At 49.5% G+C, this 21,896-nt stretch overlaps 1 protein-coding gene across 1 annotated transcript in view; it reads right to left on the bottom strand.

Annotated features, from left to right (window-relative positions):
• The window catches only part of SDHAF3 (succinate dehydrogenase complex assembly factor 3), a 55,482-nt gene extending 34,814 nt beyond the window's left edge, over positions 1 to 20,668 (bottom strand). Inside the window, exon 1 of the mRNA XM_068132847.2 lies at positions 20,352 to 20,668. Within this exon, the coding sequence (XP_067988948.1) occupies positions 20,352 to 20,528 (177 nt within the window). The 5' untranslated portion in view covers positions 20,529 to 20,668. The remainder of the gene's footprint in view (positions 1 to 20,351) is intronic.
• Positions 20,669 to 21,896: the final 1,228 nt, after the last annotated feature.

Here is a 21,896-nt window from a genome sequence, read left to right as displayed (position 1 = left end):
ATGGTTTTCCACAACATTTAATTGCATTTAAGATCTGCTGACATGGCTGGCAACAAGACGTTGACGGTGTCCATTTTCAGCGCCGACCCACAAGCCACGGACGGAGGCTTGCAACTCAAGCACTGGCTCCGACAACTGGAGCATCTCTTTGATGAGCCTGAGACCGCTCCGACGCCTGCCGCGAAGCTGGCGATATTACACTCAAAAATCGACTACCGGGTCTACCACGCGGTCGCTCAATGCACGACGTATGATCTTACCATCGCGGAGCTCAAGCGGCTTTACATAAAAGAAAAAAGCCCTGTGTATGCGCGTTATTTGCTGCAGACGCGACGGCAGCAGCCCAACGAGCCTATGGATCATTACGCCCAGGAGCTCCGGCAGCTCATGCTGGACAGCGTCAAGGAGCCACGGACTCCCGAGCAGGCTAAGGATGATCGACTTTTAGATGCCTTCATAGCAGGGGTCTCCTCCCAGGAACTACGTCTCAAACTCTTGGAGAAGACCGACCTGACCTTCGCTACGGCGGTTGAGCAAGCGACGGTGTATACCGAAGCGCGGATGCAATCGAACGCCTATGATCGCACGCGCCTTTTGGCGGGCACCTCACTACACGCCCGGCCGGAGAGTACCACTGACGAGGACGTGGATCCGCCTGCTGAACTCCGGGATGCTCCGGAGGATGACCCTACCCTGACAGCTGCCGTTACGACCAGCAGACCCAAGGCCTTGCGCGGGGCCGCATGTTTTTTTTGTGGAGGGCCTCGTCATGCCCGAGTCGTGTGTCCGGCACGTGACGCTATTTGCCATTTGTGCTCGCTAAAGGGACATTACGTGAAAGTGTGCAAGAAAACGGCACGCGGCTCGCGGCCCTTCGACTCGCGCAGCCGCGGCCGCGCGGGCGCAGCAACCTTGAACGGGCTCGTAGCAGAACCCACGAGCCCAGCGCCTTACCCGACTTCGAAGGGGAGGGCCGCTCTCTGCGGCCCGCTGGGCGCTCAGACGACCTTGATTGGCGCCACCGGACAGCCACCACCGTCTCATTCTCCATCGGGGACAAAGGCCGCGTCCTTGGCCAAACCACGGGCCACACTTCACCAAGCCCCTCGTACTCCTCGAGTCGCCCACGAGCTAACGGCGGCCCCCGCCCCGTCAAAAGAGTTAAGGCAACTTTCGAATACTACGGAAGCCTTTTGTCAAAGCGACCAAAAATGTAAAAAGGCAATTTCGAATACTACGGAAGCCTCTTGTCAAAGCGACCAAAAATGTAAAAAGGCGATTTCGGATACTACGGAAGCCTTTATCTGCCAGGAGTGTCAAAAGGCAATGTCAAATACTACGGAGGCCTTTTCTCGTCGGATTTTGAATCGCGAAACACCGGAATGCTGGGGAAAGCCCTCTGATGACGATAATGGGATCCCCATGGCCAACACAGCCTCCGGCCACGCTCGCAAAACTGCTGCTGGTGTAGGATCCACCCGCGAGGCTGGACCGACCCATTCGGGGGGCTCAGTCCCGCTCCCAGCTGCCTCGTCTGGCCTGGCTCAAGCCCTTATTCCCCTTATGGTTGAGGGCCATTGTGTTCAGGCCTTGGTGGATACCGGATCTACGGATAGTTTTATCGACCAACGACTTGTGCTCAGGCATGGATGGCGGATCGGGCGGTCTACGAGACGGATCTTCATGGCTTCCCAGGGACTGCGGCTCAGCACGAAAGGGGAATGCCGATTGAAACTCGTGCTAAAGGGACGGGTTTTCCCTGATGTACACCTTATGGTTTTACCCGCATTATGTGCTGATATTCTGCTAGGACACGATTTTCTTAAGCTGCATGGACGTCTGGTAATGGAGTTCGGTGGGCCTGACACTCTTGTTGTGGGGCCGGACGACGCGCTAACGGTGTGCGCCCTAGCGCAAATGGACGTCCGGCCGCTTTCGCTGTTCCCCAATCTAACCTCCGACTGTACCCCCGTCGCGGTAAAATCGCGACGCTACTCTCGCGCGGACATGCAATTCATTGCGGACGAAACGGCTCAGCTCTTGAAGGACGGCATCATAGAACCTAGCAGGTCGCCGTGGCGCGCTCAGGTCTTAGTGGTGCGCAGCGAGGCCCATCGCAAACGCATGGTAATCGACTATTCCCAAACGATTAACCGCTTTACACAGCTGGATGCCTACCCCCTTCCGGGGATGGACGCGCTAGTGCAACAGGTATCCCAGTATTCGGTCTATAGTACTCTCGATCTCCGTAGTGCGTACCACCAGATCCCTATCTCTAGAGCGGATCGTATCTATACCGCTTTCGAGTCGGGGCAGCGGTTGTACCAATTTACACGATTGCCCTTTGGGGTGACGAACGGGGTCGCTTGTTTCCAGAGGGCCATGGATGACCTCGTTGCGCGGGAGCACTTAACCGATGTTTTCGTCTACCTCGATAACCTTACGGTTTGTGGATATGACCAAGGGCACCATGACGCTAATCTGAAGCGCTTCCTTGAGGTCGCGCAACGGTATCACTTAACTATGAACGAGGATAAGTGCCGATACTCCCTACGCACCATAGATCTTCTGGGGTACACCGTGACCCATGGCTCTGTCTCTCCGGATAAGGAACGTCTGCGACCTTTGCTCGACATGGCCCCTCCCTGCGATCGGGCGTCCCTGAAACGCGCCCTTGGGCTGTTCGCCCATTACTCCAAATGGGTGCAAAATTTCTCCGCGAAACTTCGCCCCCTTGTGGCCTGCGACACTTTTCCCCTGAGTTCGGCCGCATTGACGGCCTTTGAAGGTCTTAAGACCGACATCGCCCGAGCCGCCGTAGCGACCATCGACGAGAGCGGCTCGTTCGTCCTCGAAAGTGACGCCTCGGATCAGGCCATCGCGGCGACCCTCTCCCAAGGGGGACGTCCCGTGGCTTTCTTTTCACGGACTCTTACCTCCGCTGAGCGGAGGCACTCGTCCGTTGAAAAGGAAGCGTATGCGATCGTCGAGTCTATTCGGCGATGGCGCCCGTACCTACTCGGGCGGAGCTTCCAAATCATCACGGACCAGCAAAGCGTTGCGTTCATGTACGACACCTTACACGCCCAGCGCATTAAGAACGAGAAAATCACTCGCTGGCGTATCGAACTCGCCGACTTCTGTTACACCATCAAGTTACACCACCTTATCACGCCCGACTACATGTGCTGGTATCACCTCGTTGGAGGGCCTACGGGTGCTGCATGCTACTGCGGGCCATCCCGGCGTAACGCGTTTCGCTCATTTCGTGCGGAGTGGGAATCTCCCTTACTCGATTGACGATATCCGCCGTATCTGTCGCGACTGCGCTATCTGCGCGGAAATCAAACCGCGTTTCTATAACCCCCCTATGGGGACTCTGGTGAAGGCTACACGCCCGTGGGAACGCTTGGCGATGGATTTCAAGGGCCCTTTGCCGGTGTCGAGCGGCTCTCGCTATCTGCTCACTATCGTTGATGAGTACTCACGATTCCCCTTTGCTTATATGTGCGCGGACATGACTGCTGCCACGGTGATGCGATGCTTACAGAACTTGTTCTCAATGTTCGGTTACCCGGCCTATGTCCATACCGACCGGGGTGCAGTCTTCTTGTCTCAGGAGGTGCGCGGCTATCTGCTCCAAAACAACATTGCGTCTAGTTACACCACACCGTACAGACCCCAGGCTAATGGGCAGATCGAACGCTTCAACGGGATTATCTGGAGGGCCGTCATGCTCCATCTCCGGACCCACGGCCGGGGCCTCGATAAATGGGCTTGGTCGCTACCTGCGGCGTTGAACTCAATCCGGGCACTCCTGAGTACGGCAACTAACCAAACTCCCCACGAGCGACTTTTCCACCACCCCAGGAGCTCGGGGTGTATACGGTCTTTGCCCAGTTGGCTCGCTGGGCCCGGGCCGGCCTACCTTAAACGGGCGGTTCGCGCGAGCAAGTACGACCCCCTTGTGGACAAAGTGCAGATTCTCCAGGCTAATCCTGAGCATGCTCGTGTGATGACGTCTGATGGTCGTGAGACTACTGTCTCCGTTCGTCATCTTGCCCCTTGCGGGGTCGACGACCTTAGTAGGGAATCGGACGAACCGGTCGAACCCATCTATGAGACTATGGCCTCTCCCGACGCTCCCATCGCCGACAGTCCACCGACCCTCCCCCCGTCGAGACTGCCCGGGTCCGACGACTTGGCGTTACCCCCTTCATCACCCGACCCTGTTGACGCCTCTGACACCGGGGATACAGGGTTACGAGACGCCGTACCCGGGGAATTTCGAACGCGTGCTGGCAGAGAAATTCGCCGCCCGGCCCGATACGGTTGGGCCGACTGATACTCCGCGCCCTATTCATGCTGACGCTCACTCGCTTTTAGCCACGCGGCCGTATAATTCTGACGGGGGGGGGGGGGGGGTGAATGTAGTGAAATCGTATCCGTACTGAACCCGGGTGGGGATGCTCGCTGCTCGCTGTCATTGTTGTCCCCGCTAGGGGCGTGACTATAAGACCCGTTGCTGTGTCAGTGCTCCGAGACTTCTCCCTTGTGACATGTTACATCGGTAGCCTCGTTAATGGTACGCCTTTATAGAATATCTAGCTTGCTTGCATTGACTGATATGAATGGCTTTATGAGATGTCGCATCGTATGCTTATTGTGTATTTCTACTTACAGGAATGATGTGATGATCTAAATGCAATTAAACCAAACCGTTGGACTAAAGTTGTGTGGACCTGAATGGTTTTCCACAACAAGGATTGTGTTTTTTTATTGTGTTGTATTGTATAGTAAATTGTTGTAAATATCACCCTCTGTAAAATGTAATGATTCCTTGTAAATACCTCCTAGTGTAAAGGTCAAAGGGCGTCCCATAATTAGTCCATAAAGCATACACGTTAGCCAATCATAGAATACCCCTGTTCAATAGTTATATCTTTATTATGTGTATTAGGGTAAGGCCTTGTCTTCCATTAAGATGACACTCCATTGCACCAAGCGAAATAGAGTAGATTCCTTTCACTTTCCCCTTTCGTCATTGCCAAGCCTCGATTGCCAATTACCTCCCCTCCAAAACCACCATTGAACATGTGCTCGGGTCGGGGAAGAAAGGCGTGCCCGCCCGTTGTCATCAAGGGCGGAGCCAGAGGGTTGCGCGACCAACCAGGGCCGAGGTGAGCACACCGAGGGGCGTGTCCTGAAGGCCGGCGGCTTGATCGCCGGAGGCGCTATAAAAGCGTGCGCGCAAGAAGCAAAGTGGTTGCGTTGAGTTGTCGGTGGTGAGGAGTGATTGGACCAAGAGAGAGAAAGAGTGATTGGACCAAGAGAGAGAAAGAGTGGTTGGACCAAGAAAGAGGAGATCCAGAAAGAACATCCAAAGAGAGGACATCCAGGAAAGCACAAAGCCTGCTATTCGTCGCCTTGCTCGCCAAAGTTGGACTGAGCAGTAGTTAACAGCAAGAAGCCTGTTGTAGTCCTGGCAAAGCGCGCGACGTCCACCGCAGCAGCAGCAGACAACAGCAGCAGCAGCGGCGGCCACAGCAGCAACAACAGCCGCTTGGGGCCTGGACGGCGGTTTTGAGCAGGGCCGGGAAGGAACGGCGGCTGCTAAACGCGCCGATTGTGCTGCAGGACCCCTTGGACCTTCCTCACCCTCCAGCCATCCACCTCCTGCCTTTCCATCCTTTTGTGTACGTGAGTTTGTTCTGTTTGTTTTGTCCCTGGGGATTTAATTAAGCTTGTATAAGGAATTTGCACTGTGTCTCTAATTCTTCTGTATATTATTTTATTATCTTTCCTTCTTCCTTGGTTATTTTGAGCCTGTATATAGTAGGAATAAGTTTAGTAGTATTTCCAACCTTTTTTTCATCTTCTTCTTCTTCTTCACATCCGTGTCGCTTTTGTCTTTTCCATATTGAATAGCTGTGGCGCGATCCGGCCAACGTTCGGGGATCGGGTTAATCGGGGTAACTGTTAGGCCGCGGTGCCATCCGCTCGGCAAACCAACATCCTTATCCACGGGCCGTAACAATTGGTGTCAGGAGTGTCGGATTCGGACCTGGGACTAAATTTATTTAGCCCAAATTTTGGAACACCAATTGTACTATTGGCAGTAACAATTGGTGTCAGGAGTGTCGGATTCAGACCTGGGACTAAATTTATTTAGCCCAAATTTTGGACACAATTGTACAATTGGCAGTAACAATTGGTGTCGGGAGCGGGAACGGACCCAAAGCGTGCTTAACGCGCTCAAAATTACGAGCTACTGAAATTTGTTTTGTTTTACAAAACCCGAATTTTGAAATCGCGCCATGGCTGGTCAAGGCGACGGGATGCCGGTGGGAGAGATAGACGGGGTAGAATCGACCCAGGACCTCGGGGAAATGTATGTGGAGGAAAGGGAGGAGGAGAAAAATGGCAATGTGGTTGAGGAGGTTTCAGGCGCACAAAATGGCACCCTCGCGCACGTGGTTGTAGCGGCACCAAATTTTGCCGCGCCCATGACCGTAGCAGCGGCCGCAGCACCAATGAACTGGGGCCTATTCATGCAGCAGATGCAGGCCTTCATGGTCAAGGCGGATGAGGAGAGGGAAGAGAACAGAGGGATGAGAAACCAAATGGAAGGGATGGAAAGCAGAATGAGGGACGAAGCGAGGGCTAATAGTGAGCAATTGGAGGCAATAATAAGCGAAATGAGGGCCGATAATGAGGGACTGGCGAGGGACAGAGTCGCATATGAAGTAAGGGAAGCGGAGAGGGACAGAGACCGCGGGTTGGGGGAGCAGGTCCCACGGGTGCACAAGGAGGTAACGCGGGTCGAGAAGCGCTGGTTGAGCGAAGCGGAGGAAAGCGCGGGTAAAATGACGGGGGTAGAAATCGCGACACGGGGTTTGGGGCAGCCGGCGACCGCTGAGGTAGAGGGGATTTTATTAAAGCCAGCGGTCGTCGAGGTGAACAAAGAAATTATGGGTGTAGTTGAAATTGGAGAGACCGGGGACTTCAAAGAGCAACAATTACAGGGAGAAATGGATTATGCTCAAAGTCAGTGCTCACATCACGATGCTGTGCTTAATCCTTATAAAGATTTGCAGGTTTTGGTGCAGTGAGGAAGAAGAACCCCGAAGGTGAGATGGGCTGCATGTGGTGCCGGGAGATTTTGTAGAAGGATGTTTGGCGACAAAAGAATCGTCGCGCGATTGGGGTCAATATGGCACCCGGGCGTTGGTGAAGGGTCCCGTGTGAGTGGAAATGGCACGCGTGTGAAAAAAAAGTGTGCGTCAAGGGGTGAGTGTGTTACGAAGCGCGAGTGTGAAACCGAGTGCGAGCGAGAATGCACGTCGGGGTGTACGGAGTGTGACACGGAGAGTGAGTTGGTGATGGCGCAGGTGCGAGAGGGCACATCGGAGCGCGAGTGTGAAACCGAGTGCGAGCGAGAATGCACGTCGGGGTGTACGGAGTGTGACACGGAGAGTAAGGTGGTGGTGGAACGTGTGCGAGGAAGCACACCTGAGTTGGTCGTGGCGCGGGTGTGGGAGAGCCCATCTGAGCGCGTTAGTGGGTGGATGCAAGAGAGCACGCCCATGGTGAGTGGTACGGAGTACGTACCGGGGGAGAGTGCGCAGTGCAAGGTGTGTTAAGGGAGTGTGCGAACGGCGAGTGTGCGCGAGAGGTGTGGTGTGTAACAGGGAGTGCGTTGGTGGAATGTACGGACGGCGTTGGAACGCCGGGTTTTGTGAGTGTCAAAAGGGTCGCGTGTGCGTGTGGGCATGCGAGTAAAGCATCGACATTGGACGGGTTAGCGTTTCGGGCGACGGATAGCCGATGCAAGCACTCGGGGCGTGGTGTGCTTTGTTGGATGCAAGGCCCGGCGCGGATCGATGCTGCGTCGCTTCTCTTCGAAGCGTCGTTGCCGATTCGGGCTTGGCCCCACCCTGCACGGTTGAGTCCGGGCCTTGTCGGGCGAGGCGACCGGTCTGGTTCAAGGGCGAGTGGGAGGAAGCGGAACGGTGCCCCCTCGTGGGGACGGGGTTCCGACCGGGCGAGCCTCAGCCATCGGGCCCCGGACCGCAAGGTACCGAGCCGCGATGATGCGTGGAACCTCGGCCCGAGCATGCCTCCTCCCCAGAGTCGTGAATGCCGGACGGATTCAACCTGCAGGCGACCAAACCACCCGAATTCATTGCTCGGCTTTGCGAAGCCGAGTTTTAATGATGTGACGACGCACCGAGGCTCAGATAAAGCGGACTGTGATGATGATGATGAGGATAGTGTTTTGGCCCCGAAATTAGAAAAACAAAATTTGATGATTGGCAGAGTGAGGATTGGCAGACGATTGGCAGATTGGCAAAATTTTAATTTGTTGCAATTGGACGAGCAAAATTGATAGTGGAAGATACCCGATGTGGGGGGATGGCAACTCTACCATCTCTCACAGTCGGGGGCAAAGGAGCACTAGTTATGGGGTTTATGGCAGTGAAAACTAGCCCGGGAGGGTTAGGATATAATGTGTAGGGATCTAGAGAAGATGACAATAGGTAACGTTAAGATTAGTTAGTGACAATGATACCTGTAGTGGGGACGCAGGTAGATTAGAAGTGGATGATAATGACGTGGTATGTGCTTAGTTTAAAGGGAAGACGGGGAGCACTAAGTTAGCAGGGCAACAGGTAGATTAGATGATGCCGTGTGAGTGTTGGAGGTGTATTTAGAAGTGTATTGTGAAAAGTGTGTGAGGAACAGGTGTGATTGCACAGCAGTGCAACTGAACAGGTGTGTGGAGCAGTGTATGAGTGAGAGAAGGTGATTGTGAGTTGTGCTGACCAAATGGTCCAGGAAGGAAGGAGGGTGCAGGTGGCACCAGGTGAGATTGCACAGGTGTACAACTACAGGTGAATGAAGAACAGGTGTATGGAATAAATGGTAGTGTGGAATATATGGAGTATTGGAATGGATGGTCGTGGAGTGAGTATGGTGGAAACTATGGAGTGGAGTGGATGGTGCGAAGGTGTGAATGGGGGAAGGATGGACCCCCATCACGAATACCCGGGGAGGGTAGTGTAAGTGTTAGGTAGAGGGTATAGGTAAATTGTGGTTGGATATTGGCATCTGTGGTGCGGGTGAGAGAATGGTGATTGAATGGGTGCATTAGTGTTGTGGAAATGACTGGGCGTGTAGCCTGTTAGTGTGTGTAGTTGGTTTGGGCACTCCACCACTGTGAGGATGTCGGCCAGGTGAGGCCGCAGGTGGGCTCTGGGAGCCGGTAGTTGTTGTGGATGGGGCCCGAGGATCCGGAGGACGGACCCGGGTAGCCCAGTGCCAGAGGGCACCGAGTGGGGTGACAGAGCCAGGAGGGGCCTTCCCCAATTAGATAGGTTAGGGTGAGGAGCTAGGTAAGCTCGGGTGGCAACTGCAGTGGTGGAGGTGTGCAGGTGGGTAGACCTGCTGGGAGAGCTACACGCCCCAGTCCTGAAATTGTGCAAGGGCACAGGGAGTTGCATCGGGGGAGTGAGACCCCAAATTGAGAAGCACCACAGTTTGGTCAATGGGAATTGGTTTTTAGAACCCATAGTGTAAGTTGGCCAATGGATTGGCAGGGAAAGACCCCGGGTAGTGTAAAGTGTGTTAATGTCATTTAGAGGATAGTTAGGATTGAAGTCTCCTTGCACCATCTACATCCACTCACCTGAGGTGACGTAACTCCACACCATGCCATGTTTTTATTATTTTTATTGTGCAGATGTTTGGATTGTGAGACGCATCATGACGTGGGTGTGACATTGTGCTTGATGTTCCATCTCTCCCTCCTTATGAGGATTGATGATGAATTGGGTGATGGCAAATTTTGGATAGAGGGATTGTGGGAACGAATTTGGTATAGGGGAAATATGGGGAAGACGTGACAGTAGTGACAGTAGTGACGAATTTGTAAATGTGTAGATTTTGTAAATATGGGGTAAGGGCAAGGGTAGGGTAGGTGACAGGGGGGGGTGACGTACGGTAGGGACGAGCTTTCTCACTTCGCTCTCCGTATGCACTTCGCCTTGCATTGCCTTGTTTGATGTGTACCCTTGTGACCTTACCCCTCGCTCATCTGTCTTCCCCCCCTTTGGCTCCCACATGAGGACCTGTGCGCCACTGGGCGCCGAGGGGAGCGTGCGTGAGTCCGCCATTGTGCGCCCGGAACTCCCAGAACCAGCTGTCTGCATCGATGCAGCACATTATGGACCACATGTCTGTGGCCGAGCACCACTGATGGACCCCATGGGTTGGGCATGGCCCCTCTGCTGGAACCGGCCATGAAGGCCCGAAATCTTGCTGGCGGACCTTGGCCACAGGGCACCGATGCCCCACAGGTGAACCATACATAGTCGGCCCCCTGTGGGCCATAAATAAAATAAAAATGGACACGTTTGGGCAAGTTTTATTGCAAATAGGCTGCCAGCAAAGAAAATGACAACATCTGGAAGTGAGTAATAGCCAGCAGAGGGAGCCGAAGAGCAAGAGACCACCTGCAGGGTTAGGGGTTTGTTTGTTGTTTTTATTTTATTGAACAATGATGACTGTGCACCGATTGGTGCTTGAGGGTGTGTTGGTGCATTTAGGGTGCTTTCATGGTGCGTCGATGCAGAGCAGACTGTCTCCCCCCCAGAAAGAACAATCACAGGTCCTGGATTAGTTTTGTAAATAAAGTAACGTCATTGTAAATAATGCTCCCCACCATCAGTGTATAGTTTGAAGACCATTCCGCAATTCGGTTAGCTGTGGGCGCAAGTCTGTTAGGTAGGGTGCAATGGAGCAGCGGGACATATTTATTTATGTTTTAAAAGTGTCGCACTCAGGGTCAGGTTAAAAGTAGAGGGAACTACACCTACGTGTCACACTAAGTTAAAGTTATAGGCCCGGGACGTGTCTAAGAGGAGGAGGGTGCAGTGTTGCGGAAATGAGGATTGTGTTTTTTTATTGTGTTGTATTGTATAGTAAATTGTTGTAAATATCACCCTCTGTAAAATGTAATGATTCCTTGTAAATACATCCGTAGTGTAAAGGTCAAAGGGCGTCCCATAATTAGTCCATAAAGCATACACGTTAGCCAATCATAGAATACCCCTGTTCAATAGTTATATCTTTATTATGTGTATTAGGGTAAGGCCTTGTCTTCCATTAAGATGACACTCCATTGCAACAAGCGAAATAGAGTAGATTCCTTTCACTTTCCCCTTTCGTCATTGCCAAGCCTCGATTGCCAATTACATCCCCTCCAAAACCACCATTGAATATGTGCTCGGGTCGGGGAAGAAAGGCGTGCCCGCCCGTCGTCATCAAGGGCGGAGCCAGAGGATCGCGCGACCAACCAGGGCCGAGGTGAGCACACCGAGGGGCGTGTCCTGAAGGCCGGCGGCTTGATCGCCGGAGGCGCTATAAAAGCGCGCGCGCAAGAAGCAAAGTGGTTGCGTTGAGTTGTCGGTGGTGAGGAGTGATTGGAGCAAGAGAGAGAAAGAGTGATTGGACCAAGAGAGAGAAAGAGTGGTTGGACCAAGAAAGAGGAGATCCAGAAAGAACATCCAAAGAGAGGACATCCAGGAAAGCACAAAGCCTGCTATTCGTCACCTTGCTCGCCAAAGTTGGACTGAGCAGTAGTTAACAGCAAGAAGCCTGTTGTAGTCCTGGCAAAGCGCGTGACGTCCACCGCAGCAGCAGCAGACAACAGCAGCAGCAGCGGCGGCCACAGCAGCAACAACAGCCGCTTGGGGCCTGGACGGCGGTTTTGAGCAGGGCTGGGAAGGAACGGCGGCTGCTAAACGCGCCGATCGTGCTGCAGGACCCCTTGGACCTTCCTCTCCCTCCAGCCATCCACCTCCTGCCTTTCCATCCTTTTGTGTACGTGTGTTTGTTCTGTTTGTTTTGTCCCTGGGGATTTAATTAAGCTTGTATAAGGAATTTGCACTGTGTCTCTAATTCTTCTGTATATTATTTTATTATCTTTCCTTCTTCCTTGGTTATTTTGAGCCTGTATATATTAGGAATAAATTTAGTAGTTTTTCCAACCTTTTTTTCATCTTCTTCTTCTTCTTCACATCCGTGTCGCTTTTGTCTTTTCCATATTGAATAGCTGTGGCGCGATCCGGCCAACGTTCGGGGATCGGGTTAATCAGGGTAACTGTTAGGCCGCGGTGCCATCCGCTCGGCAAACCAACATCCTTATCCGCGGGCCGTAACAATATGTTTTATACCTCTCCCACCTCCCCCCCAAGTCCTCCCGATGTCCCTGCTCTCAAATGTTGTGTTTGTGTCCTTCCCCCTCTCTTCCCATCTTGTCTGCCGCTCCCCTTGTTTTTTGTGTGTCGGTTTGACTTTTTGTGTGATTAATGTTAGCTCTTTCACGAGCCTCGATCTTGTATACAAAAAAACAAAAAACAAAAAAACTGTCACTTTGGAGTTTCACATGCAATTGTAGAGAGGCATCAATGTGTGATCCAACCCTCGGATGGACTTAAACTGGGCGTTCTGTCTGCTGGAATTAATTGGTACTAGGGCATGCCCGTACTATATATATATCTAAAATTATATCCCCCCCCTCTATTTACATGAAATAGTTTGGTCCAAAGCGAACGGCTTGCGAGTACGGTGACAATCCCCCCCCTCTATTTACATGAAATGGTTTGGTCCAAAGCGAACGGCTTGCGAGTACGGTGACAATCCCCCCCCCCCCCCCTCTATTTACATGAAATGGTTTGGTCCAAAGCGAACGGCTTGCGGAGTTTGGTAAAGAAATCGCCATAGCGTGCACAAACGCGCAGGAAAGCGAAAGAATCGCAAAGTAGTTTTAATTAGTTTTAAAACATAGTTTAACGCCAACATAGTTTGCCAACGTGAAATAAATGAATACGCTCTCAAATGTGCCGTCCGAGGCAGAGTCTGTTCGCCACGTTCGGCACACGTGATAGCTCGCTGCTCTCTGATTGGTTGAATCGTTTTTTGGACATAGCTCGGTAACTACTTGTCCGATTAATATGAAACCTTGAAAAGGCACATCCTCGGGTCCCCAGCAATATACCTGGCAAGTTTAAAGTATATCGGACCCGTGGTTGTCGAGAAACAGCGGTCACAGACATACATACATACATACATACATACATACATACACACAGAGATTACTGGAATTATAGATAGATACGTAAAAAAAAAAACTCGGTGTCCTCCAAGAAGAGTATGTGAGTTATTTACAAGATTGGGAACAAACTTGTAACATTTGCCAAACTCCTCCGGTCGAAACGACCCTCCGTAAAGAGTACGACGCTCTGGTGATGATAAACATGTCGATGGCCTCCAAAAGTTGCAAACATTCATGGAATCCCACTTATAGTGTTGCGAGGCAATAAGCACACGAGTTTCACATGACAAACTTTTCATTATGTTTACTTTAAAAGAAGTTCATATACACTCTCCCTCTCACAGATCTCCCGATGTCCCTGCTCTCAAATGTTGCGTTTGTGTGCTTCCCCTTCTCTCCCCATTTTGTCTCCCGCCCCTTATTATATGTTTTATGTGTCTGTTCGATTTCTTTTTTGTGTGATTTATGTTAGCTCTTTCACGAGCCTCGATGTTGTATACAAAAAAAAAACAAAAAAACTCCAAATCCTTGTTCTAACCCTATATTTGATAAATTCCCAAATTCTTGTTCTAACCCTCTTATTGATAAATTCCCAAATTCTTGTTCCAAGCCTCTTATTGATAAACGAGCAGAAGTACCCGGCATTGCCGGGCGGGGGAGGGGAGGGGGAAGGGGAAGGGGGAAGGGGAGAGGAGGAGAACGGGGGGGGGGGGGGGAGGGGAGAAGAGGGGGGAGGGGAGACGAGGGGGAGGGGAGGGGAGAAGAGGGGGGAGGGGAGACGAGGGGGAGGGGAGGGGAGAAGAGAGGGGAGGGGAGACGAGGGGGAGGGGAGGGGAGAAGAGGGGGGAGGGGGAGGGGGGAGGGGAAGGGGGAGGGGAAGGGGGAGGGGGAGGGGGAGGGGGAGGGGGAGGGGAGGGGGGAAGGGGGAGGGTAAGGGTGGAAGGGGGAGGGGAAGGGGGGAAGTGGAAGGGGAAAGGGGAGGGGGTAGGGTGGAGGGGGAAGGGAGGGGGAAGGGAAGGGGAAGGGGAGGAAGGGGAGGATGGAGGGGGGAGGGGTGGGCGGAGGGGGGAGGGGAGGGAGAGGAGGGAGGGTAAGGGTGGAAGGGGGAGGGTAAGGGGGGAAGGGGGAGGGTAAGAAGGGGAGGGGAGGGGGTAGGGTGTAGGGCGGAGGGAGAGGGTAGGGTGGAGGGGGAAGGGAGGGGGAAGGGGAAGGGGGAGCGGAGGGGGGAGGGGAGGGAGAGGGGGAGGGGAAGGGGGGAAGGGGAGGATGGAGGGGGGAGGGGAGGACGGAGGGCAGAGAGGAGGATGGGGAGGGGGAGGGGGGAGGGGAGGGGGGAGGAAGAGGGGGGAGGGGAGGAGGGGAGGGGGAGGGGAGGAGGGGAGGGAGAGGGGGGAGGGAGAAGGGGAGGGAGAGGGGGGAGGGGGAAGGGGAGGGAGAGGGGGGAGGGGGAAGGGGAGGGAGGGGGAGGGGGAAGGGGAGGGAGGGGTGGGGGGAGGGGAGGGGGAGGTGGGGGGAGGGGAGGGGGAGGTGGGGGGAGGGGAGGGGGAGGTGGGGGGAGGGGAGGTGGAGGGGGAGGTGGGGGGAGGGGGAGGGGAGGGGAGGAAGGGGGAGGGGAGGGGGAGGGGAGGGGAGGAAGGGGGAGGGGAGGAAGTGGGAGGGGCAGGGGAGGGGGTAGGGTGGAGGGGGAAGGGAGGGGTAGGGTGGAGGGGGAAGGGAGGGGGGGAAGGGGAGGATGGAGGGGGGAGGGGAAGGGGGGGAAGGGGAGGGGAGGATGGAGGGGGAGGGGAGGACGGAGGGGGGAGGGGAGGTAACATTACATTACACACACACAAACTGTGTTTTATGTTCAATGGTCTGGCGGCGGGGATGGAACATCACGTGATCGCTCTGAGCGATTCAGCGCGCTGCTCTGCCACCGCCTCAGATTCCGTGTATAATATTCCTCGCTGAAAAAAAAATATGGATCTAAAGATGAAAGAAAAAAAAACCTATGTGGTGTGAATGGCAATGTTCCTTGCTGAAATGTGAAAAAACGCAATCACTTTTCGCTCTGAAATACGTGCGAACGCGTAACTGAGTTTATGGCGGCAAGGAACATCACGTGATCGCTCTGAGCGAATCAGCACGCTGCTCTGCCACCGCCTCAGATTCCGTGCATAATATTCCTCGCTGAAATGCGCTGAGGTAAAAATATGGTAAAAAAATATTACGAAATAATTTTTTTTAGGTCGGCCCTGTTCTTCCCAGGCTCAATGGCCATGTCTTCGCCAAATATCAAGCACGTGAGCCTCTCCGTTTAGGAGTCTATCGGTAACATTACACACACACACACAAACTGTGTTTTATATATATAGATTACCAAATTCTTGTTCCAAGCCTCTTATTGATAAATTCCCAAATTCTTGTTCCAAGCCTTTTATTGATAAATTACCAAATTCTTGTTCCAAGCCTCTTATTGATAAATTACCAAATTCTTGTTCCAAGCCTTTTATTGATAAATTCCCAAATTCTTGTTCCAAGCCTCTTATTGATAAATTACCAAATTCGTGTTCTAACCGTCTTATTGATAAATTCCCAAATTATTGTTATAACCCTCTTATTGATAAATTCCCAAATTTTTGTTCTAACCGTCTTATTGATAAATTCCCAAATTATTGTTATAACCCTCTTATTGATAAATTCCCAAATTTTTGTTCTAACCCTCTTATTGTTAAATTCCCCAATTGTTGGTCCAAACCTCTTTTTGTTAAATTCCCAAAATCCAGGCTCACTGGTCACCTTCACTCATTTGTTTCCCTTTTCTTTCCAACTTCTCCAGTTTGTTCAAACTATTATTCTACCCTCTGGGGCTTCAAGACATCTGTTCACCACTACCTCAGATCATCCCCCATCCATACTCTTGATCTCTCCAACCCCAAATGACCACATTCAAAATAATTCTCTCTTTTCGGTTATTGTGATTTCCCCCCTCTCCCTCACCCCTCTTTTTGGTTGCTCCATTTCATCCCAGCTTTCCCCTTCCTCTTCTTTCTGTTATTTATTTCCCTTCCTCTTCTCCATTTCATCCCAGCTTGTTCACTCACCCCTATGTCTTCCCCATCACTAACTCTCATGTCTCCAAACATTTGTCTGGGAATGTACCTGTGCATCCCAGTGTTGAACTGCTCAGGGGAAAGATCTTTTTCATTTGTGAAATGGGCAAATAATCATCTGTGATCAATAATGGGCCAGAAAAGATCACGTGTTGAATGGAAAGATGGCACCGATCAAGAGCGACATGATCTTGAGTGCTTTGTATTCGACTTTTATGAAGTACTCGTGGACATCGGTGTTACAGTAAGGAGAAACTGTTGATGCTTTGTAACAATTATGGTGAGTGGAGTTTGAACACCTACGTTTGAATCTCCCTGAAGAACTTATAATTAACGTAAGTTATAGCGAGGAAAAAATGACCAACTGCAAAGGGAGGAAGCAGGGTCGAAGAGGGGGTGTTTTCATAAGAATGCAGAAGCAGAGCATTCGCCCACCTTTCCCCAGCATCTTCCTTCGTAATGTGCAGGGAGGACGGAGGTGGGGGGAGGGGGAGGGGGTGGAAGGGGTACACGGTATAAAATAAATTGACACTACCAGGAATTTCAGGAATGAAATCGGAGATTGAAAGAGGTGGATTTGTGGTGTATTAACGGAGGGTAGAAAAGATCAAGGTTGTGGTTGGGGGAAGATAAGAGATGGTGGTGAACACCTGTTTTGAATACCTGGGGGGAGGAGTGGGATTGAAGAGAGTGCGGGAGTTTGTTCCAGAGGTGGGAGAAAAGAGGAATGAAAGAGTGAAGGTGAGCGGAGAGTCTTGATTTTGATAGTTTCACCAGAAGAGGGTTGCTGACAGTTATTGTGCGACCTGAAGAAATATTTGGGGGACAGAGCAGGGGGAGCTAGGCCAGAGAGAAATCAGTAGGAGACAGAAAGACCACCAACCTGCCTGTGGTGAGGGAGTGAAAGGCCCTCAGAATCAGCTTCATCACGGGAGATGCCAATGATTCTGAATGCTTTGGTTTCAACATTGTGAAGCCGAGCTAGGTGTGAGGCAGGAGCACCAGCCCAGAGGGGAGAGCAGCACTCCATCAAGCTACGGAATGAAACCTTGACGCTGTTATCCAGATTCCCGGATTTACGCCTAATACGCTGCACCTAATACAAAGGTGTTATCGCATTTTCGTACCACGGAGCTGGAAACTTTGATCATAAAATGTCGTCCATTTTATCTTCCTCGTGAGATTTCATCACTGGGCTTGGTTGCTGCATACATCCCTCCGGACGCTAATGCCGCATCTGCCCTCGAACAACTCTCTTATATCATTACTATACATGAAAATGCAAATTCATGGGCATTTTTTGTACTAGTGGGATACTTTAATCGTACCTGACAAGGAAGGGTCTTCTCAAATACTACCAGCAAGTCACCTGTTCAACCCGCCATGACAAGGTTTTGGATCATAGTTACACGATTAATACGTCGAGCTCCTCTCAGCGAATCAGATCATAATATGATCCACCTCGTGCCCACGTATCGTCAACGATCGAAGCATCAAAAGCCAGTGAATCGACTTGTCCCACAGTGGACTCCAACGGCTGTCGATACCCCTACGTGGCTGCTATTTGTGTACGGAATGGTATGTACTCAAGGAGATAGCGACAATTTGGACGAATGTACTGATGCGATGTTGTGTTATCTGAAATTTTGTGAACATATCCGTATACTGAAGAAATTGGTGACCATTTCTGGCAATGAAAAACCTTGGTTTAACAAATCATCTATCTGGCCAAAGTTGGTTCAGTGGGAACACATATTTCTTAGTGATGATGATGACTGGTACAAAAGTGATAAATATGAGACACAGAAGGCAATTAAAGCTGCAAAGGATGCTTACTGTGAGAAAGTAGAAATAAATATTACTTCTTCCAATCCAAAACGACTTTGGCAGGATATTAATGTGATTACGGGGTTCAAACAACGGACCAAAGCTTTTTTGTTTATGTCTTTCTTTTTTGTGGCACCAAGATTTAAACAAATTTCATTGTATATTTTATAAATATGACAATAAATTGATTTGATTGATTTTGACATCCCTGTCATTTAATGGCATTGTCGAGGGATTCTCCATCAGCAAGACACAACAGAGGCTTATTTAATCTACATTAAACAGGTAAAAAATTATTAATCAGCGGTAATTAGCCCTCCCTTGCGCAGCGGGAGATGGAGGTGTGTGTGTGTGTGTGTGTGTGTGTGTGTGTGTGTGTGTGTGTGTGTGTGTGCCCAGGCTGTAACTTTTTTTTGAGCTTTTGTCATCAAATTTTCAGCAAAGCTTTATTATGAAAATATGGCAAAGAAAAGCGAATAATTTTGCCAAAAGGTCAAAGGTCAGTGCCACCTGAAATCATCAATTTTCATCCAATTGACCTGAAATTTTAATTTACCATTTGAGCTTTGTCATCAAATTTTCAACACAGCTTTATTATGAGAATATGAAGACAAATAAAAGGCCAAAGTACTACATTATTAAAGTAATATCAAAAGGTCAAATAATATATTACATTATCAAAAGGTCAAAGAACTACATTATTGCATTATTAAATTATTACATACCAAAGCATTACATAAAATCATCAATTTTCATCCACTTGACGTGCAATTTTAAGAATTTGCATATTGTGTCATGGAATTGGTTCACCAATCAAAAGCCAGAAGCCGATTGTTATTTTTTAATATAAAATGGTCAAAGGTCAAAGTTGCATAAAACCGTCAATGTTCATTCACTTGACCAGAAATTTTAAGTATTTGCATATGTTATTGGGTCAGTGAATTGGTTCACCAATCAAACGCTAGAAGCCGATTGTTTTTATAGATCAAAAGGTCAAGGTTGCACAAAATCGTCAATTTGCATTCAATTGACTTGAAATTTGAGCAGGGTTTGAATATTGGGTAATTAAAGCCATTTGCCTTTTGAGGTCAAAAGGTCAAGGTCGCCTAAAATAGTTGAATTCTTTTTAGCCGTTTTCGTCATGTTTAGCATATGGAAGAAGTCTGAATACAAACCAAGCAGAGGCTGGTGGGCTTCGCATTTTCAGATGCTTTCTCGTTACCTCCGCGACCAAAGGTGGATGGAGGTTACGTTTTCACCCCTGTCTGTCTGTCTGTCTGTCCATTTGTGAACAAAATATCTCAAAAAGTTGTGGATGGATTCGGACGAAATTTGGCAGAGATGTAGCATATTTTACAACGACGAAATGATTACATTTTGGTGAAGATCCGGATTCAGATCAGGATACTAGAATTTTGTAAGTGATTCTTCACCATTGGGAGATAGAGCCAAAAACCATACATAGCAGGATATCTCAAAAAGTTGTGGATGGATTTGGACTAAACTTTTTGGTCAGGTTGTGTGTGTGACAAGGAAGAATCGATTCAATTTTGGTGAAGATCCGGATCCAGCTAGTACAATCTTTAAGCGATCCTTCGCCATTGGGAGATAGGGCCAAAAACGAAACATAGCAGGATATCTCAAAAAGTTGTGGATGGATTTGGACGAAACTTTTTGGTCAGGTTGTGTGTGTGACAAGGTAGAATCGATTCAATTTTGGTGAAGATCTGAATATGGATCCGGATCCAGCTAGTATAATTTTTAAGTGATATGGCCAACCAGGCGTAGGTATGCTTTCTACTGAGTGCCGTCATAGTTAATTATGTATTGATTACTTATTTGAATGTATCCTAATTAATTAAATAGTTTATAGTCTGTGCGTGATGCGTCCTGACTTGCTCAGTCTGAGTCTGGGTTGTGTTTAGAGTAGGAATGATGTTTCATATATGTGTGTATATGTGTGTGCTGTGTGTGCGGGGTAACGCGGATGGGGATGGGGGAAGACGAAAGGATCATGGGCCTAGCCCTGGCTGCATATACCAACAATCTAAATAATCATTAGACCTAAGCCTTGCCAGCTCAGCTCGACTACACTTGTTGGTGCTGCCTTCACTTTAAAATCTGGATCTTCCCAACTGTCGGAGTGTATTAAGCCACCAGTCACCTTGCTATTGATTGCCAAGACAGTCGTTCCTTATCAACCGTTTCGTTGGAGTGCTTGCTCGAGCAAGCACGAATCTTCCCAAGTACAGTACAGTACACATTTTTGCATACAGTAGGTGTTTTACTACATCTTGTGTTCCCTGGTGCTGTACCTGCCACTCGAGCAGAAACTGCTCACTTTGTGCTCCAGAGGCAGATTTGTGGCGTCTGAACTCTTCACCTACGTAGCGGTCTCCGAGTACCCGCAAGTCAGATGGCAGGGTGCGGTGTAGGTGAAGAAGTCTTCGGTACAGCGAACGAACCCGCACCGCATGCGGCACCGACGCCATAGGACGAAGCGCATGCGCGGCTTATTTAAACAGAAAACCTCACTTGCTTTCTGTACATCCTTATAACTGCCCCGATCGAGTTTAGGCCATCAAGAGGATTGCAAATTTCCGTCGTTGTTGTTGTTTTACGTCACTTTTTTACGAGCATAAAGCCATGTATTATCTACTGTACTACGCGAATACTCCAATTGTATAATAATTCATAGGTTTAAAATTAAAACTCAATTTTACGCTAATATTTCAAACATTTGTCTTTTTTTGTGTGAAAACGAGTTTTGCAATCACGTGCTTCTTCTTCTTCCTAAATTTGTGCTTGGGCCCCATTCTCCACTGCTAAATGAACCTCTGCTCCAGTTCATTTTGTTGGTTAAGCTTATTTTAATGAGATATATACAACCAACTCAAGTCGATATAAGCAAAAATAGACCTAACCATTAGTGACCAATTCACATGTATGAAACTGAAAGGCGTGATTGACTTGCATTCCACAACGTTCGTTCGCACAAAACTCTGCATTAAACACTAAATAAACAACACCAAACGGAATAGTTTACACATTTTAGGAAAGAGACAGTCGAATTAACTGCTGTCAAGCAAACATTTGCGTTTCTGTCGCGAACTATCCTGCCGTGGCCATCATATACTGTATAACAATAGTCGAAGACAAAACGGCGAAAGGAAGCAGAACGAGTAAACCGAAATAAAGCTACAGCGATAATCACAGAGAAACATAATGCACTCGAGAAATTGTTAAACCCTACAGAGAAGGATCATGATTGCAATCAAACGTAATCCACCGCATACTCGGCCGTACCGGACTACCGGTACACGACAATCAATACACGAGTACTATTCTATTCTCCCTCAGGAATTCCTGTCCGAGTACATCATAAATAGATCGAAGTTGCTGATTTGGTTATTAAAACAGTTTTCTGTGATTCCGAACATGATAATTTTATTTCAACAAAACATTCAGTGCTGACATCACAGCAGCTTACAAAAAGGTACAGAGAGCTTTACAGCATAGCAAGCGGTGGTGCGGTGCTTATAAACATACACCGCTCATAATATTATCCCATCATTGTACGACAGATTTCGATTTAATTTTACGTAGTTCGCTTAATATTTCGCTACTTATTGTAGTAATTGGTATTTACTTCATAGTAAGTGGCGACTGCAAATATAATATATAAAACACAAGGGAAGCCATTTATATTGTAAGCAATCAGTCCTTGTTAAATAAAACACGTTCTGCCTGCTTATGTTTACCTCATGAAAGTTATATATATATATTGGGTTATATTTTTCACTCCATAACCGAACTTTGTGTAAAATTTTAACGAAGGAAAAAAATAAAAAACAGAAGAA

Source organism: Myxine glutinosa, chromosome 12 (genome assembly GCF_964187855.1).
Source record: "Myxine glutinosa chromosome 12, kmMyxGlut1.1, whole genome shotgun sequence".
Taxonomy (NCBI): Eukaryota; Metazoa; Chordata; class Myxini; order Myxiniformes; family Myxinidae; genus Myxine; species Myxine glutinosa.
Note: the sequence above shows the minus strand (reverse complement) of the source record. Positions and strands in the feature narration are given on the sequence as shown.